We start from the raw sequence: 27834 nt of genomic DNA, 5'->3' as shown, positions 1-27834 counted from the left end.
AATTCGCATTTGAACCAAAATTTTGAACTGTGATATTAGAGGCTGAACTTGACAAGGACACATTCATTGAAAGCCGGAAACTACACATGATATACTGTAGTCTAAATCATAAGCATCATGCTCAGTGTTTAGTAACTGGTCAATAAAACAATATGTCTTCTTTCGAAGAAGTCTGCAATACATTTTTTTTTATCAAATTCCCAGTGCGTAGAAAAGGATACATAAATATAAAATTCAAACATTGTCTAGTTGAGATAATTCATGTGTTGAAACTAAAAGCCCAAGTGTGATCCTCACAAATGCATGAAAGTTTAAATCAGCTACACGCACAAATTAAAACATTCAATTTCCTCAACTGTCTCCAGGGCTGCAATGAGTTTAGTCCTGCACAAAACCGAACCAGAAATAAAAACTTTACCAGGATGCGGAGAAAAAAGATTACTTCTAAATCAGTTATTGGGTGATTGCACAAGTAGAATTGGGCTGTATACTTTTTCATTTTTTACTTCCCTTCCATAGCAGCACAAGTTCATAATTTCATAATAAGCAAGCGATTTCAACAGTTATTAAGCTATTACTAGTACATTGATGATGAAGATATATGAAGGTTATGACTAGTCAATGTCAATTATGTTTACCACATATTCTTCAAATCTCATCATAAACAAAGCATACTATAAATCTAGAGAAGAATACTATTTCATATATATTTAATTATTTATATCACAGGACGCAGTAGTTTCAAAATCACAAAATTTGATCAATCAGTCCTATCACGCCAAAAGTCATAAACAAACTATTTATCTTTATACTCATATTCTGAATGTTCTCTGATGCCCCCTGAATTTTCGACATTATGCATAATCAAAAGCAGAAATTGAATTTGGATTATTTAAGTATTAAATTTCAAATCAATAATTACCATGACTACATAATTAGTTGTGAAATGCATTTGAAAATGATACTTGAGGTTGGATGCTGATACACCAAGTCAAACAATGAATGTGGATGCTCGCATATTAGCATGATAATAGTATAGGAATATATGTTCACTCTGGAAGCAATCCATCAACCAGTTGTTAGAACTCGTAATAGTTCCATGACTATATCAGCAAGGAGGACATCAAGTTTGTACTGTCCAGAAATTAACAATTATAGGTGTTACCTCATCATCATCTTCTTCGCATCCGTCTTCTTTGACCTTCTTGAGGCGTGTGCTGCCACCCTCCCTGCTGATAGGTAGCTTCATTGGACCAAAGGGTGTGTCCACTTCAATGTTTCCTTTCATTGTGTAACCAATACCTCTTCCTCTCATCATATCCCAAAGAGCTGATCCAAAATCCTTGGGCCTAAAGCTGATGGGAAGGTCAATATATGTGATACCACATTTATCAATTTGAGCAGACTTAGACAGTTCTGCTCCACCAATGTTGTCATCACCCAACCAAACCTCGTAGTCTAGTGCTTTAAGTGCCATATCAAAGTCATTCTTGTTATCTAATTTGATATGGAGGCTTGCAACTGTTTCTTCCATTGAAAAACTTTCAAATTTGATTTTCTCAACATCAATATCAGGTTTATATGGTACGGGGATCTCTCCGGTTTTCTCAAGAGGCAAAGTTATCCTACCCAGGACCGGCACATCCACTAGGAGGTCAACTTTGACCTTGTAAGGTATGACATTTCCAGGCTTTATATCATCATATGTATTCTTAATGTCGTCATACACAAGACAAACAGGTATCTTAATAGTCTCCGAACCATGCGCATGGAGAGTGCCAGCATCAGGGATCAATCCAGAAAGTAGTTTTCTTTCATCACTTTCAACCAAGTAGTTTATGTCAACAAGAGGGATTGGAACTGGATTTGGATTTGTCACAAGCACGTCAACAACAATATCAGCCTTTTCCAGGTTAATTTTAGGGATATGAATTGCTGAAACATCTGCTGTTGGCTTCCCAAATCCTATTGTTTCCTCAATCTTCTCTCCTATATCTTGTACAAAGTTTTTTATGGTTCCAAAAAATCCGCCCTGTCCTTCATCTTTGTCCTTGACACCCCTTTCAACCACCTCAGGTTTATCACAGGAAGACATTACTAAATGGCAACAAGAGAAATTGATATCAATTTTAGAGGGAAGCACATTATGACAAATTTAAGAAGAACAAATGAACCAGCTTATGATATATGCAACACTGCCTGTCATAGCAACTAGCTACTTTGATATGCAACGACGATAAGTTGAATCACCAATATATAAAAATAATAATTAAAATCCACTAGTATGAGTATCAGTTCGAGTATATCTACACTTCCACAAAAGCATCTGGCACAACTGAATAAGGTATTAGTAGCTTTTCAATTCTAGACCAATCCCTCCCATCAATGGGGTCGGTTTCACACATTAAGCTTGAGATAGGACTATTTTGCTTAAGTATTACACTACTTGATTTCATTCTTGATCCTGTAACTAATTCCATAGACTATAATTCATCACCTATTACTTCATTTTATAAACTCTATGCATCATGAAAGGAACTACAAAGTAATATGTACTTCATTCCATAACTTTAAAGACCAAACTTGGGAATACTTTAAAGGGTGTGAAATTACAAGAGAAACTATTGTGGTGCCAAAATTTAATCTTTGTAACAAGCACTGCCAGTACTCTGTTAGACTATATATGTAGCGAATCTTTCACACATGTACTCAAATTAACTTTTAAGAGGTGAAGCTTTGGAATTTCTTTTCCCGAATATATTTATATACTCAGATTCATCGGTGAATGACCATGACATGAGAACTTACAAGGCTCTGCACTTTTCTTTTCTTCATTTTTTTAAAGTGATTCTGCCAATTACGTTATTAGCAGGTGGTCTGCAATTGTTTCTCAATTTCATGCTTCTCATTCATATAAATCATATCAAAACCTAAAATACATTATTACACAATAAAACAAACCACTAAAAATATGTAATAAAACCATCATTCTTAAATCTGATCCCCTAAACAAAAATCAATGGCAACTACACTCGATGATCTAGACTACAGAGAGAACCGATTATTACAAACCAAAACATACACAGATAAACACAGTGATCCACCGATCCAATCGATCTAAACCGAAAAATAAAATAAAAAAGTGGGTAACGTGGTTCTCAATCCATTCATATCATATCATCATAAAAAAAGCATATCATATCATCATAAAAAAAGCGTGATCCTAAATCATGAATAAAAAAGCAAGTGGTTAACAAATCTAAAGCAAGAAGATGAGTAGTTGTATGCAAAGAAGAATACCTGATGATCTGGTGAATGTGGATAGAGATCAGTGGAGTGAGCAAGAGGAGCTGATTATGAGATTTTAGCTTGTAAACAGTTCAACTAATCAACTGTATAATTACTTTATTATATTCATGACTGTTCGGAGCCGATGGACCCCACGATTATGGTTTGATTCAGTGTTGTAAAAAGCGGGAATCGGTGAAGTCACGGAACAAGGATTAATCGAGGATTAATCGGATTGATCGGTGATTAATCGGATTGATCGGTGATTAATCGGAGATTTAATCAGTTCAGCGAGCTACGGAACAGGGATTAATCGGTGATTAATCGTGATTAATCAGCGGCTTTTTTTTTTTTTTTTGAAGAAAATGAGAGAATTCAATAAATAATAGCCATACGGCATCTACAAGAATGATCGAGTCGAACAAACATAGAAAAAATTAACAGATGAGACAAATAAGCGATGTTGAAATTGACGATGGTAAATGTATAGATCCTTGCTCTGTGTTCACCATCTTTTTCAAAAACTCCGTTTGAGCTATCGACCACAAATGCAATTCCCAAAAGGCTTTTATCGATGAATCCAAACCACTCTCACAAAAGAAGGAGAGAAAAGCACACACTCTCACTAGGGAGAGAAATCAAACTATAACCAAAACAAACTAAAACAATTAGATCTGCACACGACGCTTAAGAGATAATCGATCCACTCACAAATCCAAAAAGGCCTCTGGAAACGAATAAGAACGAAAATCGAAAGTTTCGGTGATGTAGATCTAAAAAACCTTTCCCGAAAAGGGAGATTTATTGAGGAAATCAATGAAAAAGCAAGAACAATAAAAAACTAGCAATCAAACGGAAAGATTTGGGGCTTTCCACCGGAAAACCGATGGAAACCCCGTCGGAGATGAAAATAGAGAGGCTAGAGAGAAAAGAGAAAAAGAAAAACTAGATTAATCAGCGGCTTTTAAAACAGAGGTTTGATTACTTAAATGCCGGGTGTCACAGAGGATGGGTTTTTTTTACCGACAATTTTATTTAATTCGACTATTAAAATTAATATCCAGATTAAAATACTACTCCCTCCGTCCACTTTTTAGTAATCACATTTGGTTTTGTACCGGTTAAATTGATCAAAATTTGACTGAAATTTATTAATATTTTATCAATTAAAAAAATAAAAAAATATATATCACCAGAAATAATTTTTAATCTATTTTAAGATGTAGTAATTTTTAGTTTTTTAAAATAATGAAAGAGTGACTTATAATCTGTGGTCAAAAGTTAGTCAATTTAATAAACAAAAATAGAAATGTGACAACTAAAAAGAAACGGAGGGAGTAACTATTAGTCTATTACCTTCTAAAAAAACTTTAAAAGCATATTATAACCCTAACTTAATTATATAAAATCAAATTTGGTGTAGAAACAGTATTTTTAGAAAAATGAGAAATTATTTTTGAAAAGGTAATGAACAATTTATTTCAATATTGTCAAATAATTAAATAAGAGTAAATGTGTTTGAAAATAATAAATTAAATAAAAGGCTAGAGGTGGCCTACAAGGACATGCATATTAGTTGCACCTCAAACAGACACGTCAAGCTATTGGCACCTAGCATTGCTACCACCCATTTCAAACATTTATCACACATTTATTTTTCTCGAATATTAGTTATACCATACATTGAGGTCGTCACGTCATTTTTAGAGTGCCCTCTGCTACGATTTGAATATGATCTCATATCTTCAATCTTGATCGTAGTTCAAGAGGATCTTGTGCTGCATTCCAACGGATTATTCTCATCGAAAGTCGAAACTCATCCATAAAAGATGGGTCATGTTCATATTGTGTCTTCTTTTGAGATATAAAAATAGCGGTTAGTATTACCATCAATAATTATGATTAATATCGATCCGAGACGTATTTGAATTGAAGTGAGATATTAGATTCTAAAATTAGTCTCCGATAAATGAGAATTTTCCTCCAAATATGTGGGAACCTCCGTCTGGGATACATGCTACGTAAGCATATTAAAGAGATTGAAAATTGAGAATAAGAAATGACGACGAAACTCATCAGTTAAATCCCTCCATCAACAATCAATGATACCCGCAGCAACTAGATGCATACCGGACCCAACAACCCACCACAGGTCGGCCCAAAAGTACTAACAAATTGGTATACATTACTTATTTGCTTGTGCTTATAAAGGCCCAAATACTCCTTTATCTAAATGTTACATTAAACTACACAATCACTTTTGATGCACTGAATCATTCCAAAACACATATATATAATAATTTTCACAATCATAAGAATTATAAGAAGCGACCACAAACACATCTATAACGGTAGATAAGAATTATGTTGAATAAGTTCTCATTTTTTATGCACTGAATCATTCAAAAGACATATATATTTTAATTTTCACAAGCATAAGAATTATAAGATGTTATCGCTAACACATTTGTAATAGCAGATAACAACTATAACACATTTGTAGTAGCATATAAGAATTATGTTAGTACAGTTCCAGCTTGAGTGCTCGAACTGGATTTCACTGTTATAAATTGAAACATTTTTCTATTCTTGTGTAACGAAGACCATCATCAGACGAAGGAAGGGTGGTTTGCTTGCTTAGTGTTTCATTAGAGGAAGGATGGTTTAATCGGTTAGCAATTTTGTTGAGCTCGAGTTCATCTTCTGGTGATTAAGGAGAACCTCATCATGCTTGGATGCTCAAGAGGTTTTATCATAAAATTGAATGAAAAAATAGGTCATATAAGTATATGTTTAGTACAAAAGCTTAAACCTTTATCGCACTGTGAAAAAGAAGTTAAGTTCTGACCTGGAAATAAACCTAGCAGATCTTCCAAACTCTCCTCTATGCCTTAGTTTGACAGCTTCACACGGGTTCATAAACTCTCTTCTCCATGGCTGAGCGAGGCATATGTATTAGAACATTTGTTTTCTCTACGTCCACCCTCCCTGCTGCAATTTTTACAGCAGTCCTTCAATCTTTTTGCAGATTTGTGTTCCTTTATTTTTCTTTATCTTTCTCTTTCTGACTTCAAGGATCATCCATATTCAGCTCATTACTGGTCATATAGCCTAGGACTTAATCAATTCACAATCGAGCTCATATAAATTGGCGGGCATATTCTAAGGAATTTTGGTAGGAATGTAATGATGAATATAAATACCCAGAGCACAATGAGGAACACCACCTATTCTACTTCAATTCAGGTGAAAAATCTAAGAGTAACTGTTCTATTGTAATAAACCATAAATTTTGGATCACAATGCAAATTAGCCACCAATAAACATAGAATAAGTGTCTCAAGGAGGATAATATTTTTTTTATATAGGTGGCAATGTGAAAATTTTACCATCATAGTAAACTTACACAATCAGCTACGCAGCTAAGAATTGAGAATGAGTGCTTTCTCATATTTGAACCCACAACATCATGTTGAAAATTCTTGTGCAGCCCACCTTAGTTACTGAAATTCATATCAGAATTTCAATGTTCATTACTAATAAAAAGGGCGCACCACGCCCATCCCCACGGATCAACCACAGCACACTTTGACCATTCTGCCACATCAAAATGTACTATAATAGATATCAAACCCATATAGATATCAATATCATAAGATTATGAACCACTATTGTATTTTTCTCACCATTTTGGGTTGTACAACAGTCATAAGAGAAGTTTAAGCTGACGTCTCCATATCTTCTTGTAAACTACAAATGAAAAAGGTAGCATCCGGATTTCTTTAGACTAACTTGTGACTTGTCATTGTGTATCACTGTCGCTGCCTCCACCAATATGATCTTCAAGAATTTTTCTGAGGTAGTCTAGCTGCTCAAATTCCCCATGGAGTTCCTCCCACTGCAAAGAGTCAACCAAACATAATAGGATATATAAGAACACAAAAATCCAGACAGATGTGACAGAAACATATAAAGAGGAAACAGGAAATTAGGGAGTGGACACAAACAGTTTATGATAATTGTATCAGTTTGAATTTGTTTAAAGTTTAATCATTCGGATAAAATCAAACACTGAAAAAATTAATACTTTAGTACAATTCATTGATATCGAAAAAAATTGAATTGAAAATGGTTTATCTATAAATACTTGTTTGCTTGTATCGATTGAAAAATATATGTATTAAATAATTATATTTTATTTTAAATTTAATTATACCATAAACTTTCTGAATATTTAGCCGATGACCTAATTGAAAATGATACAAAGTTGAGTGACGAATTCATTGTTAAACTTGATGCCATGTAAGCTTCCACGTCACATTTCCAATGGGATTTTTAATGGGACTAACAGTGTTAACCTATACGCAAGTTTGACATAGATTAAGCATTTGACTGAAAACTTTTCGGGTTGGTGATCCAACCGAAAGTTTTAATATAGTACATTGATGATTTAGCTCATTTACCCTTAATTAAATATATGTTGTTGAAGCTGACTTTGCTTTTTATATGTAGTAATTTCTGAGCAGTAAAGGTTGAAGGTCTCCTTAGTTGGCAACTTGATGATTTTAAACCATCCCTACAAAAGCTTGTAGGAACCCTTATCACAAGTCTTCTTCTAAATCGTCAAGAATCTACAGTATAGTTTACTTTAATTTCAAGGTTTTTGGAGTTTCGGGTCGAAAAAGTGATAACTTGCCTATTAAAAAAGAGCTTCTACTAAGTGTTTCAGCAAGCATATGATAAGTTTAAATTGCAGTTTACTATGAGAAAATGACTATGATGTCACTAAAGACCACCAATGCTAGGGCTATCACTCGTTATCAAGTTTGAGAATAGTTTAAATATTATATCCCTTGTTTGAAACCAAATACTAACTCTACTGTCATAAAACCAAATGTCATTTTTCAATTTACTTCCAAAAAAATATAATGTTTCAGGAAGGATGAATTGTATAATATATAGCAACTGGTAGAGAGTTTATAGTTTTGGAAAATGAAAAACAATTATTTGTGGGGACAAAAAAAAATTCCAAACACAAGTTATCTTCTATCTAGTCCCTGTCAAAAGAAAAGAGGCTTCATTTTCAATCATTAAAATAGTCCTGTAACTAGTTCTCATTCTTTTCATGACAAGGCAGTTTTAATATTAGTCCTTGCAATATAAGAAGTCCTGGGAGACAGGCATGGGTAGAAGCATGATCCTAACTTTGGGCATACTAACATAAAGATGCTTTCGGGCAGCAGAGATTCATCTTTCACATTTCATGCCAATCAATTATTTCCTCTTTGACTAAGCAATTACTTTTCTATAAGTTTTACAACTGGCAAGAACCATTTTACTCCTTGACAATAAATCTGTTCTAAGCAAAACCATCGCATATTTCTTAGCGTTCAAGTTGAACTCCATATATACTAAAGGAACATTTCATATGCTTTTATATAGTAGAGCATTTAAGAGTCATCAAGCTCAAAAAGGCATCACACCGTATTCTTCTCTGTTTCTTCAACTCATTTGGACTTCCAAAGAGAGAACTACTTTTAAGGTAGAAACTTTGGTAACTTGAACTAAAAAACTTGATGTAACAATGTCATTTTCTCCTTTAAAAGATGAATATAAAACCATGAAAGAGACTTAGAAAGTTACCTCGTTGTGAGACACTGATACTAGCTTCCAACCAGCAGCAGTAATATAACGGCGCTTTAGCACAGTATGCCCCAAAGGGACCCCTGCAGAGATGCATATAATCATTGAAGCAAACTAAGAATATTCATTTTGTATAACTGAATCAAACAAACTGAAAAAAAAGACAGTAATTCACGAATGACAACAGGCTATTCTGGCACCCACCAGTATTTCTGGAGAAATGTGTTGGCCCATCAATTTCAAGAACAACATTTTGATCAACTGAGACTGCATCCAAGCTGTACCCATCGACAACGTACTCTTTGGTCCAATCAATTCCGGTGCTTACCAGAAGGCGACCTACCTCCTTCTGGAATGAGGAGGTCATTTTCTGATTAAATCTCTTAGTTCTTCCGGCACGGACGATTTTCTCTTCAAGATCACTCCTGAGAGCCAGCCGAAGTTGTGGGTATTCAACCTTCAGGCATTGGTTAACAAGATATGCCTGGGAAGCAAACATGATATCCTCCCTATACTGCTCTGAAATCTGTTGCTCCTCAAAGTGACTTAACGTTTTCCACACATGAGAAAAGAAACTGCGTTCCATTTGCCCAAAAACAGCGTAAGACCAAGAAATGTTCCCGAGCTGATCTCTGTTGAAGGTGAGAACAGGATAATCTACAACGTCATCAAGATTGGTTTCTATACTTCTTGCTTCAATGTAGTTAACTTTTTCTTCAGCTGGGCAGCATTTAAATTGGTCCAGATCTTTAAAAACATTATCCAATGATTCTAGCACAGCATCCACAGGTTCATCCAGAGAAGCAAAAGCCCACAAAAGTTGTGCAATTTCTTGTGCTTGGAAAGTGTGAATTATGCTTGAAGCTCTTTTTGACAACACCACAAAGAGCTCCGGAGCAGAATGCTGCATCGAAGCAAAAGCACCTGCTATATTTGCAACATTCTGTGAATTAAACTCACCAACTTTGGTCAACGCGACCTCAGCTACTCTGTCCATCTCTGACAAATAAAGAAGCTCACCTCCAATCTTAGACAATGCCCATGCAATATTTGAAACACCTTGAGGCGAGCAGTCAGGCAGGGCCATCATTGCAGTGCCCACAAGCATAGACATCTCTCTTTGACGGGCAAACGCCAATCTATGTGTCCTCATCATTGATACTTTCTCCATGTTCTTTGCAATTCGGTGAAGTGCAGTTGCAATGTTCAATGGAGAGAGAGGTGAAGGACTCAATCCTTTCCCTACAGCTATGATCATCTCAGAAGTAACCTCTAATACTTCTTGCGCAGTCTGTGCTTCCACTATATCTCTATTTAAATTAATTTCTTTCCTGCGATCAGAAGGCCCTGAAAACTGAGAAAGCCTTTGAACGAAAGTCTCCATTGTCTTCTCTCTCTTCTCTGCAAACATCCCACCAGCCAGCATACTCACAGCATTTTTAAGTTCATTAGCATCTTGAAGTGTATTCAAATTAACCAGTCCAATATCATCCTCCTCCAACTCGGACTCAACATCAGAATCATCAATGTCTACCTTAAGCACCTTATCTCCCTTCTTCTTGTTGAGAACTGGTTTTTTCTTCTTTTTCTTGTTCATCCTCCGATTAACAATGTTTTCCAATTTACGTGTCAATCCTCTAGCTTCAATAGACTTAACCGCAACCTTCCTCGCCCTCACACACCAATCCATATTTTCCGTATCCTGAAGCAATTTCGATTCTTTCTGCTCTTTTCTTTTCTTAGGGGGCAAAAACCCCAACGGGTCAAGATCACCAATAAATTCGGCTTCCCAATCCATATCAGAATCATCATCATCTTCTTCATTTTCATCATCCTCTCGAACATTCCTAACATAACTAATATCTTTTGTTCCTACATTAACAGCACTAGAATTCTTTCGAAATCCTAAGTCAAGTTTCCTACCGCAAAAATCAAACCTTAAATTAATGAAGCGAGGTCTACTAATAGTACTTGAAGCCGAATAACCGGAAAACAAACAATTCAAAGACAAGGGGGGTGGAGAAAATGTATGTAACATTATTGACTGCATTTCTTTCTTGTAATAATTCAATTCCAACCGTAAAAATCAAAACAAAATGAAATCTTTAAGAACCTTCAACTACTTATAGAGCCTTCCATGAATATATACATACAGATATGTGGATATAGAAGAAGGGTCGGTCATTAAATTTCAAGAACCAAACTTTATGATAACATAAGGGAAAAACCTGAGTCTAGCAAGCTTCCTTGTTTGTATGGGATTTGATTGAATGGTTGATATATATATATATATAAAAATATGTAATCTATATCAAACAATATATTATATATTAATTACCACCCTTGAAGCTCCAATCTTTGTTCTTCTGGGTCTAGAGGTTTACAGCTCCTCACTCCTGCAGAGAGATAAGATACACTCCGCTCTATCTTATTAATTTAGTATGTTCACAAAAACCTGATTAAAATAATATAAAATATGTCAAATTTGTTTAAGATAAATTAAATATTACTCCCTCCGTTTCAAATTAGATGTCTATTTTAAAAAAATCACACAGTTTAAGAAAAATGGATGTTCACACATTAATTGCATTAAATGATCAAAATATGTGGAGTGAGATTGATCTAGGAAATATAAATAAGTCATACGTGGAATAAAGTTGACTTTGGAAATATGATTTTGCATTGAAAGTTGAAGTGGACAAGTAATTTGAAATAAAAGATTTTCTTCAAAGTGGACATATAAATTGAAACGGAGGGAGTAGTGTATAAACATGTTTCTATTATACTAAAACATCTTACTCATATGTAATTATCCAAAAATATTTCCAGAATATATTCGTACAAATTAAATATTGATACTGGAAAAAATCCGGAATAATTTAGAAAATTTTTATTCATCGTGCAAACAAATTTTATATGCCTCCTGGTGTATTTTGACTGTATGCCTCCAGGTGTGTTTTGTTTATATGTGATATGTGTGGTTCTATATAACTTCAACTACTCACGATCCAACTTTATCAAGTTTACAAGAGCATCTCCAACCGCGTTGACTATAATCGTCAGCTAAATGAGATCTGTAATACATTATATAAAAATTGCTTCAATGGTATTGACTATATTGGTTGGTTATAATTTAAAAATAGTATGTTATTAATATTTTAAATTGTTAAAATAGAATATATCAGGTCATATGGTAATAAATGATGTGCAATCTTCCTACAGATTTCTTACAGACCTGCAGAGGTTCGACAAATTTAGCCTTGACTAAATTTATAGACAACAGCTGAGTATGGTTGGAGTTGAGTTTTTCGAGCTGTTGGCTAAATTTTTTTTATTTTAAGTATACCAACTCACTTTTTAGCAAAGGGCTTTCGATGGTTGGAGATGCTCTAATTCGATTAAAATTTAGAGATCAACTTGATGTGGTTTATAATTTGACTAAAACTTAGAAATTATAGTAATAACTAGTTATGATTATAACTGATTACTACTATGGCCATGGTTTAAAGAATATATCTTCAGAGACAAAAAAGAGGAAACACCACCAAACACCACATTTCAAAACAGGAAATTGTTTATTTTCTTATCAAAAAAATTAAAATTAAAATAAAAAAAGGGTCTTTATTTCATACATTGAACATACTGTTCATGTTTATTTCAACAGTATTTGAATCTTCATGCCACCAAACCCTTACAATTGCAATTCTGCAGTTCCTCTAAACTCTATAATGAAACAATATAGCCTCGTGCTTCCAAAGATAAAATACTATAGCGACCCTTTTCCAAAGTAAATGGTGAATCAGGGAAAATGATATGATCCCTTCCCGAACAAACTGCATTACTGCTCCTTTAAGTGGTGCTCGAACAAGGATGCCATCTCTATCTGTATATAGAAATTAGATGATATTAGCACTTAATTATCATTTTAACAGGAGAAACAACCAAAGCTTTAATGGAATTTGCAAAAGCAGCATTGAAATTTTGTGTTAACGGCTCAATTGCAAAAGGTCATGTTCAACAGATAAGAAAGAAATAAATAATTAACAATTCTGCTTAACGTATTTTTACAGACATCCAGGTATATTTTGTCCGTCTCCCCTTGCAACCAATGAACAAATATAGTTTAACTTACAGCTGTTAGAGCTGCTTCCGCACCCTTATTTCCTGATTTACCACCAGCTCGGTTCATAGCCTGCAATGCAGTGTAGGTAAGGGAATTAACATTCTGGCAGCAATAAAATAAGATCAAAATTGCTGTCTTTTTTACTCAGCTAAACCTTAGCAGCAAAAAAGGGGTTAACATGGTTTTTCTTTTTCTATTGGTGCTAACTTTGAACAGTACAAAGCTATATACAGCATAAAAGAAAGATAATCCTAAGTAATGATTGCATATAAGTAAAAGCTATGCAAAGCATTACCTGATCCATATTTTCAGTCGTCAAGACGCCAAATATGCAAGGAACACCTGTGATGAAACCGATATTAGAAATTTATAAATAAAACAATATTAACAAAAATCCAAGTTAAGCTAGAATGAGCAAGCTTCAAGACAGGACCAGATGGACAAATTGGTCGCCAACCTTGGTCATGGAGGGATTTTGTAAGGCAAGACTGACCGTGCTTGGGTTAATATACTGTTTTATGCTTACAAGGTGTGAAGTCTAGTGGCTGCATTAGTTTAGATAGTTAGGTTCTTATAAATATTAGTAAATTTTAATAGGGCTATCATAAGTGTGTCTGCTATAAATCTTCGATTTCCATTGATAACTTTAACAAACAAAAGACAGTTGGTTGCTTTTTCCATTGTAAAAATTATTTATGTAAAGTGGCTGCTTAGTCTACCACGAGTTGTTTTTTTAGCAAGACTCCTCCTAGGTGTCTGTATAGTATTTTATTTGATTTTAGGAATGTCTCTATACAGCAATAAAAACATTTGGTTACTGTTTTTATTGAAAAATCTTGTAAGAAAGTATTTACAATCTTATAATAACAAAATATAAGTTATGATCTAATTAAAGATAAAGTTAAAAAGACAATAAAACATTCAAACCTACCAGAATTCAGACTAGCTGAGAGTATTCCAGAAGCTGCTGAATTAGACACAGCATCATAGTGGGTCGTATCACCTCTTACCTAAAAAAACAATAAATTTACAGATCTTACAACTAGGTTCCACTATATACTTAATTTTATAATTATTTACTGAATGAAAATGTCCAATATACAAGATTATGCAGACAAACATTACAACAACAAAAGTACCTGCTTGATATAACAGTTCATGGGGCTTTAAGAAATCTGAACAAATTTAATTATTGGGTGGTTTTATAAGAACATATTGAGTTGTGATTAGGGAGATGAAATCATACCACAGCCCCAATACACAATATTGCATCATACTTTTTAGACTTCCCAAGCCTCTCTGCAACAACACCAATCTCAAAACTACCAGGAACCCACACGACCTGGTTGATAATAACAACAATGATGCGCTAATGTCAGAAGTGATGTAATCAAAGGGTGCAACATGAGGCAACTAAAATGATGAGCTCATTAGCAGATCACAACACTGTCCAACATAAATCATTTTTTAACATAGTAAAGGTCCAAAGAAATATTAGATTATCCATTGCATACTTATTGAATACCATTTCGAATACGGAATCAGTATGTCTATGTTACTTCATCTTTAAGTTGTTGCATCACTTGTTTCGCGAGGTAATTTAACAGGAATGTGAAAGTATGGAGTGGACCGACATATACAGGTAAATCAATAAGGATATGTCAGGTATATACAATGTTACGTACATCAATATCCTCATCTTTAACTGAATATCTGCTGAACGTCTCCAGAGCTCCATTCAACAGTGGCCTGGTAACAATCTCATTGAACCGAGCTACCACCTTTTGCAATAACAATAATAAGAAAAGAATGGCAGCTAGAAAATTAGTGATAGTTTAAAGAAATAAATTATTTACACTAGCCAAAAGAAGCAACAAGGTGCGGTCAGCTGTTACTAAAGAGTTATCTGGGGTGACTATTAGATGTAATCTTAATATCGACGGCTAGATTTAGGTGAAAAATGAAGCAGCCACATTTCTCATATACAGCAAAACAGAACTGAGACTATCATTGATGTCTGTATATAAGAAAATAAAATGATGGGGATTGGTCCTGAAAGCTGTGTAATTTAAAGTTACAAGATCTGCTCTATACATCTATGTCCACATGTTCTGCACCTATATACTAGTTTGGTTATTGTACTGAATGTTTGTTACCTGGAAGTTGAGCTATAATATTTTACTGCTTGATATATATCATCTCTCGTCTTTTATTCATATGAAATTACTAGCACGGCCAAAGCAAAGGAATTTTAAAGAAACTGCCGCTCTACGACTCTACCCTTATGAGCAGGATATAGGCTTGCAAAACATACCGGGTAGCAGTCATTTAGTTTTATCTATGTATGCAAGTGTATGCAGGTGTCCATGTATCAATGTGCAGGGAATAGGTGCAGAAGTACATACAACAGCAAAGCGAAAACCAGCAGCAGAAGTGAGGGAGCCAGTCAAGTGTCGAACAGCTTCCGTCTGAGCAAATGCTGACCTATCTTTCAAATTCTTCTCATCCCTAACCCCACCAAACAGTGGTACTCCAGCCCCTTGGCATTAAAAACACAATTTGTAAACTAACTACATTATCATAAAGAATCCGAGATAGGGCAATACTAAAAACTCAAGAATCAAGCAAACTTCACAAAAACTACACACATTTATGAAAATAAATCAAATGGGTCATGCCAAAGACTCAAGAAATACGCAAAATCTCTCCTAAAAAAACAAGGCTAACTTATAAACCCAAAAAATCATGAAACCCCACCTGGGCAAAGCAGTAAATTACACTAAATTTAAGAACATAAACGAAATGGGTAGTGCTAAAAAGTGAAGAAAATTACCTGAGTTAGCAGGAGAAGATAATGAGACAGAAGAGCAAACCAAGTGTGACGAAGATTTGTAAGAAATGAGCGAGACAGGAGCGAAGGACAGTGGCTTATGGGGTAATTTATGGGCAACTGAAAGAGGAGATTTTTGAATACAACCGGCGAATGAAGCAGCCATTTTGTCTGAGTTGAAGTGAATCCTGTATATCAAAAGTCAATTGGTAACAAGTGAAAAAGGAGTACAGGGTTTTGTTTGTATGAATTTTCAAGAGATACAAATAGGCTTCTGCTGAGTTTGATTTTTTATAGTAGTAAAAATGCTAACCCAACCCACTTTGCTTAATAATACTTTGTTTTTTTAATGGTTTTCTTGGAAAAAGGCAAGTTCCTCTCCGAGCAAGAGGCGTGACAAATCCCTCCCTGATTACCTCTCTCGTTTTGATTCTCCGACCGTGATTTAAGCTTTTATTAACTAAGAAAATTAATTGTTGGAACAGGTGAAGTTAGAACATTTATCCTCTCTAATTTTTTTTAGACAATACATTAATTATAGAGAAATCAAATGTTCACATTTATCAAGTTAATTTAGGATTTTATTTATTCATATAATATTATAATATTATATTATAATTCTTATAGTTTATATTTTTTAATTATGTTAAAATTAAAAAAATATTATAAATTTATTATTGAATATCAAAATGATTTATTTTAGTTAGAAGATTGGCGTGCATGGAGATGGGCCTCATTACTATTTGTAGGATGAAATCAAATAAAAATTGTTATATAAATTTTGACAAAAAAATATGTTCTCACATTTTTCTCAAACAAAATAATATTTCATTATAGATATTAAAATTGAAAGAGAAATCAAAAGTAAATGTATAGTTAGTTTTAATAAAATTTTGGATAGTTATGTAGAGTGGACCTGGAAAGCGCAAGTTACTTAGTTTTTTTCTTCGGGTAGTTCAAGTGATATGGGGTTAAAATAAGGAATCGAGTTAAAGTGGTATGAGTTTAAGGTATTATATATGATATCATGTGTATGGTTGGGTACTAGAATCAATATATTCAAATTTAAAAAGAAAGTTAAATTATTAATTTATGTTAATTTAAAATTTTTAAAAATTATTATATATTTTTGCATCATAATTATTGTTGTATTATAAATTAATATGTAATCATTGAAACAGAGAAAAAAATCATAAATAAAACTGATTCTCATGCTTTCATCTCTTACCCACCTCCTCTCTTGGGTATCAAAAACTCATACTTTGGAGGTTTGAGGTATGGGTTTGAAATTTTATTTTTTTACAATTAAACATCACGTGTGGATTTGGAATGAACAAAACATGTACATGATTCCAGATGGCTGTGAACGCAACGACCCTTTACATTGTCTTAATAAAAAAACTGTATAACCAAACACCGGAAGTACTCCTGCCTAATTGTTTATGTACACTGTTTGCACGTCTTTTGAAACTCTTGTAAAATATAGTTCTATAACATATATTTAAAATTATTTGTTTAATAAAAATTTAAACATCATTTTTTTAAAAAATTACATTTTATAAATATATCTTGTACGAGTTTCAAAATGTGTGTCAAAAAATAACGTAAAGAATTCGGGAGTACAACACAAATAATGGTCTTGGCCTCTTTGGTATGCGGAGTCCTCAGAAGCAAGCCAGTAAAATTAAAAAATAGTGCCGGTTCACGGTTTCGGTAATGTCAACCCGTACCCGGCTCGGTCATACATTGGGGCTCGTTCCGGTCCAGATCGGTCCAGTTCGGTCCGTGCTTGTGACTCTGTAAGATTTTTGCCTAGAGGCATTCGAGTTAGGAGCTGACTGCTGGTTTGGGCCGGTCCAGGTCGTCTATTTGGCCGGCTCTACCTCCACCACATGAACTGTCCTATTGAGTATATTCACTCAGGTCCATTACTCCATCCATGTGTTAAACCCGTGTTATCTGCGTAAATTTCTGGGTTTTAGAATATTAGGGTTTATCACCCAACACCAATTATTGCAAGACAAGCTGAAGATACAGCTTCAAGACACCAAATTTAGGTAATGGGTGTTCTAAATTTCATAACTTTGCTTTTTCTGTTGGCATTTCTGTATGTATTTTATAATGATATGGCTAAATGTGAAAATCTTGAGACTACTTATCTGGAGTTGCTGCATATCTGTTTTGTCTGAATTCCCTTATCTATTTATTTTTTTAATTGTGGGGTATATTTCATCTTCAAAATCCAGGAATCATCAGTTATCTTAAATGCTTATTAGCCAAGTCTAATATGGATTGATTATGTCATTGTGGATGTTTTAACATTGTTGACACATAATTTGTATTCTGCGAGTTATTTTGATATTAGAAGTGTGATAGAGGAGGTTAATTTTGCTTTTGCTGGAGGCGTGGGTCGATATTTATTTATGGTTTGGCGAGGTGCCATGTCTTGGACACCTTCATATCTGTGACCGAATGCATCTGTGTCTTATTGTCTATGTCTAGCTTCATATTGCTTTTGCTAGCTTAAGCTACTTTCTAACATTCATAATTGAATTACTTTGTAGAATGGCACTGCAACAAACTCTAAGCATGCTGCCTGTATTCTCTCCCATACAAGACATAAATATGAAGCGCACTCCTTTATTTTTTCATGGAGGTCACTTTCTCTCGCACAAATTGAGATGCAGTAAATTCTTGAACGCCAGAAGGAACTCTATTGCCTTGTCATCACCATACTTGAAAAATTCGGAATTGCTGGTTGGTTTCTTTTTATTTTCCATTTTGTTTATTAATCTATATATCTTAATACAATAATACTTATCACTCATTGGATGGATTGATGGAATCAAAATTCAGATCAGTAATATGAAAAGAAGTCGTCTCCGAGCTTCTAAAGTAGTAGAAGAACTGAAGGCAGATGATGGAAAAGATAAAGGAGAATCCAGTGCAATTGATGGGGAGGATGATACTTTTGTTAGTGATGAAGAAGAAAGAAAGGTATGGAGAAGAAAAATTAGAGAAGTAATTGATATGAATCCTGATGTTGAGGAAGAGGTGGACCCTGTCGAAAGAAGTAAAAAGATGCAAAAGCTTTTAGCTGACTACCCCCTTGTTGTGGAAGAAGATGACCCTGATTGGCCTGACGATGCAGATGGACGAGGTTTTGGTTTAGATCAGTTTTTTAACAAGATCACTATTAAAAATGTCAAGAAGGATGATGATGATGATGATGAGAAGTATGATAGTGAAAATGAAATTGTATGGCAAGATGATGACTATATACGCCCAATCAGAGACATTACTGGTGCAGAATGGGAAGAGGCTGTTTTTAAGGACATAAGTCCTTTAATTGTTCTCGTTCACAATCGTTATAAAAGGTCAGTGTCCTTTATATTCAGTTATACAGTTTATTGACAATTCAACACTATTTTTTAGTCTTGCCTGTGAGTCTGTTTTCTTTTAGTGTTTCAGAGGGGATCACTTGTGAGACTTGATTTTTCTTATAAGAAAGTGTTCTGAACATGGTTGTTTCTTAATCTTTATCTTATTCCCGTAAGATATGGCCTAAATCCTAATTTTGCAACCAAATCTTCCAGCAACGACTAGCTATAGGTGCTTGTATATTATGGACCACCTAAGATATATACCATTCATCATATCTACTTTTTTGCAATTATTTTATAACCTCTTTTCCTGCCTGCATATCATTGACACCTTAGAATTGCCTTTCAGTGCCTGTAGCTAATTTTTTGGCTGCTTGGACTTCAATATATATCCTGCCATAGGGTTATAAGTGTTGGTTTTTGAATCTGTTAGTATTTTGTTTTCATAGTTAGTCAGTGGACAAGAAATTTTACTTTCACTTCTGTCTTCTCACTTTCTGGTAGTAGTGGAAAATTCTTAACCTGCTTTAGATTTTAATACTCTCCAATTGTTGACACTTGTAAAATATTTTGCTACACTATCCCTTTTTGGCCAGCTTTCTTTTTGTTAATTCTCAGGAAATTGTATCTTGTTAATTCTTAGAATCTTTTAAACTCAGGTAAAACGGAGTTCTGGAAATATATGTAACTTGAAGTGTGCTTCTTCTTTTTTGTTCTGCAAATTCCTTGTACTTCTCAAATATTGTTTTTGGTATTTAATATCTATCCTCTATTCTCTGTATAATCGAATCAGAAGAAGTCTAAAGACATGTAATATAATGAGAAGGGATTGAATAACATAAGGGGGCTATCAGGGAGTAACCAGGTAAGATTTCAACGCTTTACCCACATGTGACCAGAGACGGAGGGAGGGGGTCCCTGGCCCCTCCTAGTATGTGATTTTTTTTGCCTATATAGTACTATACTACATTTTTTTGTTTAATTATTCTGTATAAAATAATACTACGTCGACTTTTTTGCCTATATCGTACTATACATGTTATTGTTTAATTATTCTATGTATAAAACAATACTACGTTGTTTGTTATAACTTATAAAATTATAAAAAGCTTGGCCCAGGAGACACTACTACTTTGGACGTTGGACAATATCTCTTTACTCTCTCTGTTTTGTCTGTGGGTGACCCCTCTTGCTTGCAACTCATGTAGCTCTCTCATTCCCTCAAGTTTCAATCCTCGTGGCTCCGTGATTAACATAAATTGCTTGAGTAAAAAGGGCATATCAATAAAGCTTAAACTCGGCACAATATTTTGCTATTTCTTGTAAAATATATCCAAACAGTAAATGTACCTTTTGTTGAATTACTAAGCAATACATATGTCTATCTTTGTATTTTGAAGGCCAAAGGAGAATGAAAAAATACGAAATGAATTGGAGAAAGCCATACACATTATATGGAATTGCAGGCTACCATCTCCCAGAGTAAGAACATAGTTTGTGCAAATGTAATTCTTGTCTTCATATTCTTTGTCTAGTATAAATTAAAAGTGTTTTCTTTCTTTCCAACCACAGTGTTCTCATTTTGCTTTAAACCATTCTCCAGAAGTCTGATTCTTTCATTTTCTTTTTTGAAAATAGTGTGTAGCTCTTGATGCTGTAGTCGAGTGTGATTTGGTGTCTGCTCTTCAAGTTTCTCAATACCCAGAGCTTATCTTCACGAAAGCAGGAAAGATCTTACACCGAGAAAAAGGTAAGATTTCAAAATAATTATAACATGAGGTGTTCTCTAGCTTAAATATTATATAGTGAGTGCGATCTTGATATTATGACTTATAACTTCTCTTATAATCAGCAATCCGAACAGCAGATGAGTTGTCAAAAATTATGGCATTCTTTTATTATGGAGCAGCAAAGCCACCTTCTCTGACTACTTCCGGAAGTATTGAGGAGGCCATCCCTCCCATTCCAGTTGGCAATAATTAGAACCAAAAGTAGGAATTATACTGTCTGCAGTCGGTTTACTTCAGAAAGAGAGTAGCGATCATGAATATACATCAATTCAAGGTGTTCAAAGTTTCAGTGACGTACAATTTCTCTGGGAAATTAGCAGAACTTGAAATTTTCCTTGTACGCAACTTCAAAATTCAGTAAATGGTGATGTAAGACTTCTGTTTGTTTGCCTACCATGTTATTATATTGTGAAGATCTATATATGTTGAAGTGATCTCTATATATGATTTATACATTTGTTGTCCGGCCTTAAAAGGTTTTAAACTAGAGTTGACTTTTGTCATGTCACAACTGGCAGAAATAAACTTGCAGCACGCATTTACGTATGCAGTTTTCTGCATGATGCTCAATGACCATGCAGAAATATAAAAGTGATGCTATAAGTCTTTTATTCTCAAAATTAGTGGCATAGCACACCAGCAAGTCTCGAAGACAGTTTTAACTCATAATGGAAGATAATCAGATTACTTTCCTATTGACGCTTCCTTATTGCTTGCAACGCTGATATTATAAATATAGATATGGTCATATCTTAAACAACTGAATGTTGTGATGATCAAGGGCAGGATATTATAAGTACTATAACTATGGAGATGGATGGAAATGACTGCCCAAGATTTGCGAGATTGATGATATTTTTTGTTGAGAATGCTTGTAACTTCAAAAACTAATTGTTGTGAAGATTACAACAGCAAAAGGTGTTGTGGTAATGGAAACGGAAGGCAAACAACTGTCCAAGGTTTGCGCCGTTGAATTTACAGTCAGCTACACCAACAATCCGTTTATTTGTCTTTCCTCCAAAAACAGTGAGGCACTTTCCAGTGCTGCGGGAGAACCAGAATCGATATTCGCGGTGATTCAGGTGCGGAGGTGGGTTGTAAGACTTCCAATCTGCTTCAGCCAAACTCTCCAGGGATTCAAGAGACCGAAGTCTCACCTTGCCATGCTTGTCAACTGTGAGGTAATTTTGACCCCCTGAACACTTGTCCATATAGTTGCTAAACCTGCCTCCATAAAAATATAGTATATGTCAAGTGAATTTTTCTTAATGGATGCAACATGTCAAGCCTATGCTTGTAAAACTTTTGAAATACAAGTTGTGGTGATATACTTTTGATTGTGATTTCAATTTTATTTTATGTAATTAACTATGAGGCAATTCTGGCCCCCTGAACACTTGTCCATACAGTTGCTGACCTACCTCCATAAAAATATAGTAGATGCCAAGTGGATTTCTCTTATTGGATGCAAGATGTCAAGCGTATGCTTGTTATACTTTTGAAAGACAAGTTGTGGCGGTATACTTATGATCGTGATTTAATTTTTTTAATGTGATTAACTATGAGGTAATTCTGACCCCCTTAACACTTGTCCATATAGTTGCTGAATCTGCCTCCATAAAAATATAGTATATGTCAAGTGGATTTCTCTTAATGGATGCAAATTGTCAAGCCTATGCTTGTTATACTTTTGAAATATAAGTTGTGGTCACTTTTCATTGTGATTTTAATTTTTTTATAATGTGATTAAATATTGTTAGTCAAGTGTCTTCTGCAAGTCTTGAAACGTGTGAAACTTTCATTTTTTAGATAGTCTGTAAGAAATAACTAAATAAGAACATTGTGGGTACCTGTGATAGCCAGAAGCTGCACCCGAAGTTGACTGCCACCCAAAATAAGCATTAAACTCTTTGGACTCACCCCCTACAATATTTGGTACTGAATAAACTCCTCTGTCTTTGGCATCCACATAGTCGGATTGCAAAGCTCCAGCAATGAGTGTGTTATCAAATGCAGTCATGTGAGGGTAGGCTTCACTTGCAGGACATCTACTTGTATCACATGTGGAACACTGATTGCATAATCTTTCACTCTTCATCTTTTTAGGTGCACCCTCGGCAAAGGCATGACAAATCCCTATGACCAAGAGAGCTAGGAAGAAGCTTTTGTATCTGTCCATGATGGATTTCCTGTATCTTCTCCCACTCCTTTTAAGGTATCGAAATGCAGCCTTAGTGATTTATACTAATGTTTCTTGTTACCATCAACGTCTCTTACAAGGATGTACCAAATGTTTGTCCTCTGTGGCTGGACAAAATTAATTGATATGTTATATTAATGCTGGATGTTGTTTCACTAGTAAATGAATAGATGTTAACAATATGAAAGCTGTAAGACTATATTATGGCTATATTTTTTTTTGTTCATATATGCAACAAATACTAGAAGATTAGGCAGGTTTGATTGGTTGTTATATTCCCTAAAAATTATAGGTGGAAAGGGAAAGAGGGATAAACTAGGACAATTTATGGCTTATTAGATTTAACAGTATTAATGAATTTTCTTTTCTGTTTGACACACCTACTACATTATATTCTATACTTGTAAATCTTGTGTCGTGACTTCATGCCATGAACTAGTGGCGGAATCTGGAAGGGGCCAATAAGTGGCAAGTGATTTAGGTAAGAGCAACCAGCTAACATATTATTCCATGTTTTCTTGTGTATGTCACTCACAAAAGTTGGACTTGTAGATTCCTTGTATTTCTTGTGACATGTGCTTAAGTCGACATAAATATTCTGGACAACATACATACATTGGAAAGGATGAATTTTATATTGGGTGAAATAACTAATTCATCACTAACCTCGCTGAAAACTTGTAATTGGGTCATGTTGTTGAAAAAACTTTTAAACGCATCACCAAGTAATTAAAAAATTTCAAAAGCATCACTCTCCGTCAGTTCCGTTAAGTAATTCACGGAAAGTTCAAAAAAGAAATAAAGACAATACAAAAAAAACCAAAAAAAAATCTAGCGAACATTTTTCAACATCATGACCCAGTTGTATGTTTTTAACGAGGTTAGTGATGAATTAGCTGTTTAACCCATTTTATATTTCTAGCGAACTTAGCTCTTATTTTGTACAGTAAACGTCCTTTGGTCTATGTCAAATCTTGTTTCAGTTACAAGTATTAAGTAATGCATAATTGTGTGTGTTTGATTGGTTGCTATATAACAAAAGTTTCCGTAAAAAAATTGAGATAAGGGAAAGCCGAATGAGATGGGACATGATTGTGTAGGATGAAGAAGATTATGAAGATTTGCCATGATTATGGACTCATGGAGTAAAGTTGAGAAAAATAGATTCAATCCCAAGCATAAGTTATGGTATGATCAGTGGAGAATGGATATTATGCCTAAACATCAACATTATAACCTAATAATTCATTTCAAATTCACACTTGCAGTGATCTAATAATATAGTTTACCTATTTTTGTAACCTGATGATATTAGTTTTCATTAGGGAATGGGAAGGCTAGCAAATGAAGGTTCTTTCATGTCGTTTTCTTTCGCGTACCTGTGTGCACTTCATCAGTTTTTTCTGAAAACCCAGAAAAACTTCTTTTCTTCCAACTCCTGAATATATGAAAAATTGAAATTTTTCATATTTATGCGGAAATCGAACCCTTCCTCTACCTTAATTTTGAGCAGGATGTACAGGATTTGATTTGGTTTGTGGAAATTAATTGTTTTGCTAGATATGTAGCTACTAAAAAATTCTTTTAGTATATATGATAATCCTTCAGAAAAAGAATGTTGTGATCAATACTCATTCACTCGCTGCCAACCATAATTGGCCAAGTTGGAGATAATCTTGCAGAATTATTCCTAAATGTATATACTTACCAGATATATATCACAGAATGTATATTGGTTTTCGTCTGCACTTTAGGCTCCATCTGCACTATTGGATCTGTCCAATCGTACACTTTCTGCTTATGTATATAAGATTAAGATGGTTATGTGTACTACTTTTCTCTGTTTTCGTCATTGAAGCTATCTGTTTGAATTACGGTTAGATGAACATCAGTGAATACATTCATCTTTCCTTCTTCAACCATCATTGAAGCAATGTATTGGTCATGTTCCTAAAATGTTTTTTTTTTCTAGGTCTTTTGTTCCGAAACATTTGATTTTTTCTTCATTGCAGTTTTTACTTGTTATATGGCCGATCTAGAAGTTATATGGACATGCCAATTTAATGATACAAATAGCATTGAACTTCTGGACTAAATTTATGAGCACATTCAGTAATTTTTTAGTATGTTTTGTTAATCTTCTGAAACTGTCCTGCATGCATGCATGTTCAGCTGTTGGGATCTGAAGATATTTTAAATTAAATGTTGGAATGTCTGTACTCATTTCTGAGTGTTAAATATCCGAAACGGGCATGTATAAGGTATTATAAAGAGGTTGTCTACTTTAGTATATGTTGCCTTTACTGACTCTAACCTGTGCTATTACTTTATAGACTGCTGGAGAACAATAATTATACGGAAATTATGTCAAACGAAGTTCTGAGCTGCAAGATTACAGAAAGTGAGTTCGCAGTAACATTCTTCCGCCATGTAAGGATTCATAATTTCACAGATATGCCGAACAAGATAGTTTACTTCATTTTAGGACGAAGAGCAGACTAGTTGCTTTGCGGCCACAGGTATTATTGTAATGATACAAGCTCTGTTCATACATTTTGATGATAACAATAGTGGAGCTTAGTGATTATCACCATAAAATAGCTCTAACATGTGACACTCTTAAAGTCACCTCAAGAATATAAAAAAATTGAATTGCAGGCATCAGCATATTGGGTTTTATACAAGTTGGGAACTCGTAGCCAAATTAGATGTTTAAAGCTTTGCATAGTGTGTTGAAAAAGATAGAGGATAAGCCATGGAAGGTCGAAGATACGGGATACATTGTTGTGCATTGACACTTTGGAAGCATTATAGTACAGGGTGAAAACCTGATAATATGACAACTCTGCCGTTGCCAACTTGTAATTCTAGATACAGATAGGGAACTCCGTTCTGGTTGAGATGGCCGTTGTCTACTTGCAAGTTCTACTTGGAAGTCATTGTTGAGATGAGTGTTTGATACATAGTTCGGATAACTAAAACTTTTCTTCCATTATCCACGTATTCTAATTTTTTTTTTTGCAAAATAACGTGAGACAGATAACTAATTTTAATTGGATGATTTATGTGTATATAGATGTCTTATTATTATTAGTGTTATGTTATTATTAGCAAGGTTGTAAAAATCGGAACTCGGTTCAACTCGGTTTGGTTCCGGAAAAATGAGTACTCGAAACTCGGGAGAGTACTCGGAATGAGTTATCGGATAACTAATCGGGTATTTTTTTAATTAATTTTTTCTCTCATATATAGTTATATACTGATTAATAATAAATCTATCTAATTATATTAATATTTTAATAACACACTTGAAGTAATGAAGTTTAAACAAAAGTTACTTGTTTGATAATTTTTGACATAATAATCATTCACAACTTTTTTGTGATAAAACATATATACTTTCTAATTAATGTCAATACTTGACAAAAGAATGACCAAAATATATATAAATTTACGTTTAGACTCTTTTGAAATAATTATCAAATAAAACAATAAAAAATTGATAAGTCAAACTCGGATTTGACCTCGAGTACTCAGAGTCAAACCGAGTTTTGACTAATTTTTAAATAAATCGGTTTTGAACCCGATTACTCGGAACTCGGATCGGACGAGAGGTTAAAAACGAGTACTCGGAATGAGTACTCGGCCGACTCGACGATTTTTAGAACACTGATTATTAGTGTTAATGTGAGTGAAACCAATTATACATTGTCAACTAGATTTATGAAAAATATTTGGGAAGCAAAGAATTACCTAGCATGTTTCAATATATAAAGATCAATGTATTTATTATGGAGGAAGGGTATGGAAGAAATGATCTACTCACCGAGTAAAAAAGTAGAAAGTAGGAAAGAGCTTTTTATTCTATACAACAAAATTGCTAATTCAAATATAAACACATGAATTCTGTCAAAAAAATAAATATATAAACACATGAATTAAGGTTACAATTCTTGTCAATTGGGTTTACTAGTCATAAACCAACACTTCTGTATGCAAGTGATAAAGAAAGAAAGATTAAGTGGGTGTTTGAGAGCATCGCTTATGGGCTTAAAAGTCCGAAAGTCCACTTCCGCTTATTACTTGTCCGTTTGGTAAATGTGAGGAAGTGCTTAATTGAATGAAAAGAAGCCTGGAAAAAAAAGCTAGGTTTCCTAGCATTTTTTTAGACTCAACTTCTGCTTCTTTCTATTTGTAACATAAAACGACTTCAAAATTACCAAACTAATATCAATTTATAAGTTAAGTTATCCAAACACTTAAAAAACTTATAAGTCATGATATCCAAACACGTCTGGTAGCTTATAAGTTCACATCAACTTCTTTACGTTAAGCAATAATTCACTTCTTTTAAGTTCAGCCAAACGGCCCATAAATCAAGGAGAATACGGTTTAGATGTTCAAGGTAGATAAGCTCTTCTTTGACAGGAGGACAAAATGCTTACAATCTTTAAAGTTGTGGGTGTTTCCAGAAATAATAGCATGCCCAACAGTCTAAGGATGATAATAGAGATTTATATAGGGAGGAAAATTTATATTTATATAATATTTTACAATATCAAGTATTTAATATTAGA

At 34.1% G+C, this 27834-nt stretch overlaps 5 protein-coding genes and 1 long non-coding RNA gene across 7 annotated transcripts; 2 read left to right on the top strand and 4 right to left on the bottom strand.

Moving 5' to 3' along the window:
- Positions 1–66: 66 nt before the first annotated feature.
- Positions 67–3435, bottom strand: LOC108197137 (uncharacterized). The gene is made up of 3 exons (XM_017364651.2): positions 3301–3435; positions 1166–2097; positions 67–384 (listed from the first exon to the last, which is right to left on the bottom strand). The coding sequence occupies exons 2-3, from the start codon at positions 2093–2095 to the stop codon at positions 379–381; spliced, it is 936 nt and encodes a 311-aa protein (XP_017220140.1). The 5' UTR covers positions 2096–2097; positions 3301–3435; the 3' UTR covers positions 67–378.
- A 3188-nt stretch (positions 3436–6623) lies between these two features.
- Positions 6624–11364, bottom strand: LOC108199824 (RAP domain-containing protein, chloroplastic). Of its 2 annotated transcripts, XR_010286353.1 has the most exons (4): positions 9136–11364; positions 8932–9014; positions 6975–7186; positions 6624–6885 (listed from the first exon to the last, which is right to left on the bottom strand). XR_010286353.1 is itself a non-coding variant. In XM_064082909.1 (3 exons), the coding sequence occupies exons 1-3, from the start codon at positions 10979–10981 to the stop codon at positions 7091–7093; spliced, it is 2025 nt and encodes a 674-aa protein (XP_063938979.1). In that variant the 5' UTR covers positions 10982–11361; the 3' UTR covers positions 6624–7090. The 2 variants fall into 2 exon arrangements, 1 of the variants encoding a protein (XP_063938979.1); XM_064082909.1 differs by having other exon boundaries at positions 6624–7186; positions 9136–11361.
- Positions 11365–12532: 1168 nt separating this feature from the next.
- On the bottom strand, positions 12533–16180 carry LOC108197431 (6,7-dimethyl-8-ribityllumazine synthase, chloroplastic). The gene is made up of 8 exons (XM_017365049.2): positions 15888–16180; positions 15460–15593; positions 14740–14835; positions 14301–14396; positions 13986–14064; positions 13350–13396; positions 13064–13123; positions 12533–12814 (listed from the first exon to the last, which is right to left on the bottom strand). The coding sequence occupies exons 1-8, from the start codon at positions 16048–16050 to the stop codon at positions 12770–12772; spliced, it is 720 nt and encodes a 239-aa protein (XP_017220538.1). The 5' UTR covers positions 16051–16180; the 3' UTR covers positions 12533–12769.
- A 1764-nt stretch (positions 16181–17944) lies between these two features.
- Positions 17945–21544, top strand: LOC108200012 (thioredoxin-like fold domain-containing protein MRL7L, chloroplastic). The gene is made up of 6 exons (XM_064082750.1): positions 17945–17991; positions 18449–18641; positions 18741–19261; positions 20668–20749; positions 20906–21017; positions 21120–21544. The coding sequence occupies exons 1-6, from the start codon at positions 17945–17947 to the stop codon at positions 21248–21250; spliced, it is 1086 nt and encodes a 361-aa protein (XP_063938820.1). The 3' UTR covers positions 21251–21544.
- Positions 21545–21641: 97 nt separating this feature from the next.
- Positions 21642–23236, bottom strand: LOC135148294 (uncharacterized). The gene is made up of 2 exons (XM_064082751.1): positions 22908–23236; positions 21642–22281 (listed from the first exon to the last, which is right to left on the bottom strand). Exons 1-2 carry the CDS (start codon positions 23234–23236, stop codon positions 21945–21947), a joined length of 666 nt encoding a protein of 221 aa, XP_063938821.1. The 3' UTR covers positions 21642–21944.
- Positions 23164–26328, top strand: LOC135148295 (uncharacterized). The gene is made up of 3 exons (XR_010286293.1): positions 23164–23272; positions 25591–25776; positions 25916–26328. It is a non-coding gene; the product is annotated as an uncharacterized LOC135148295 (long non-coding RNA).
- The last annotated feature ends 1506 nt before the right edge of the window (positions 26329–27834 follow it).

The sequence above is a fragment of the Daucus carota genome, chromosome 8 (assembly GCF_001625215.2).
Source record: "Daucus carota subsp. sativus chromosome 8, DH1 v3.0, whole genome shotgun sequence".
Classification (NCBI taxonomy): domain Eukaryota; kingdom Viridiplantae; phylum Streptophyta; class Magnoliopsida; order Apiales; family Apiaceae; genus Daucus; species Daucus carota.
Note: the sequence above shows the minus strand (reverse complement) of the source record. Positions and strands in the feature narration are given on the sequence as shown.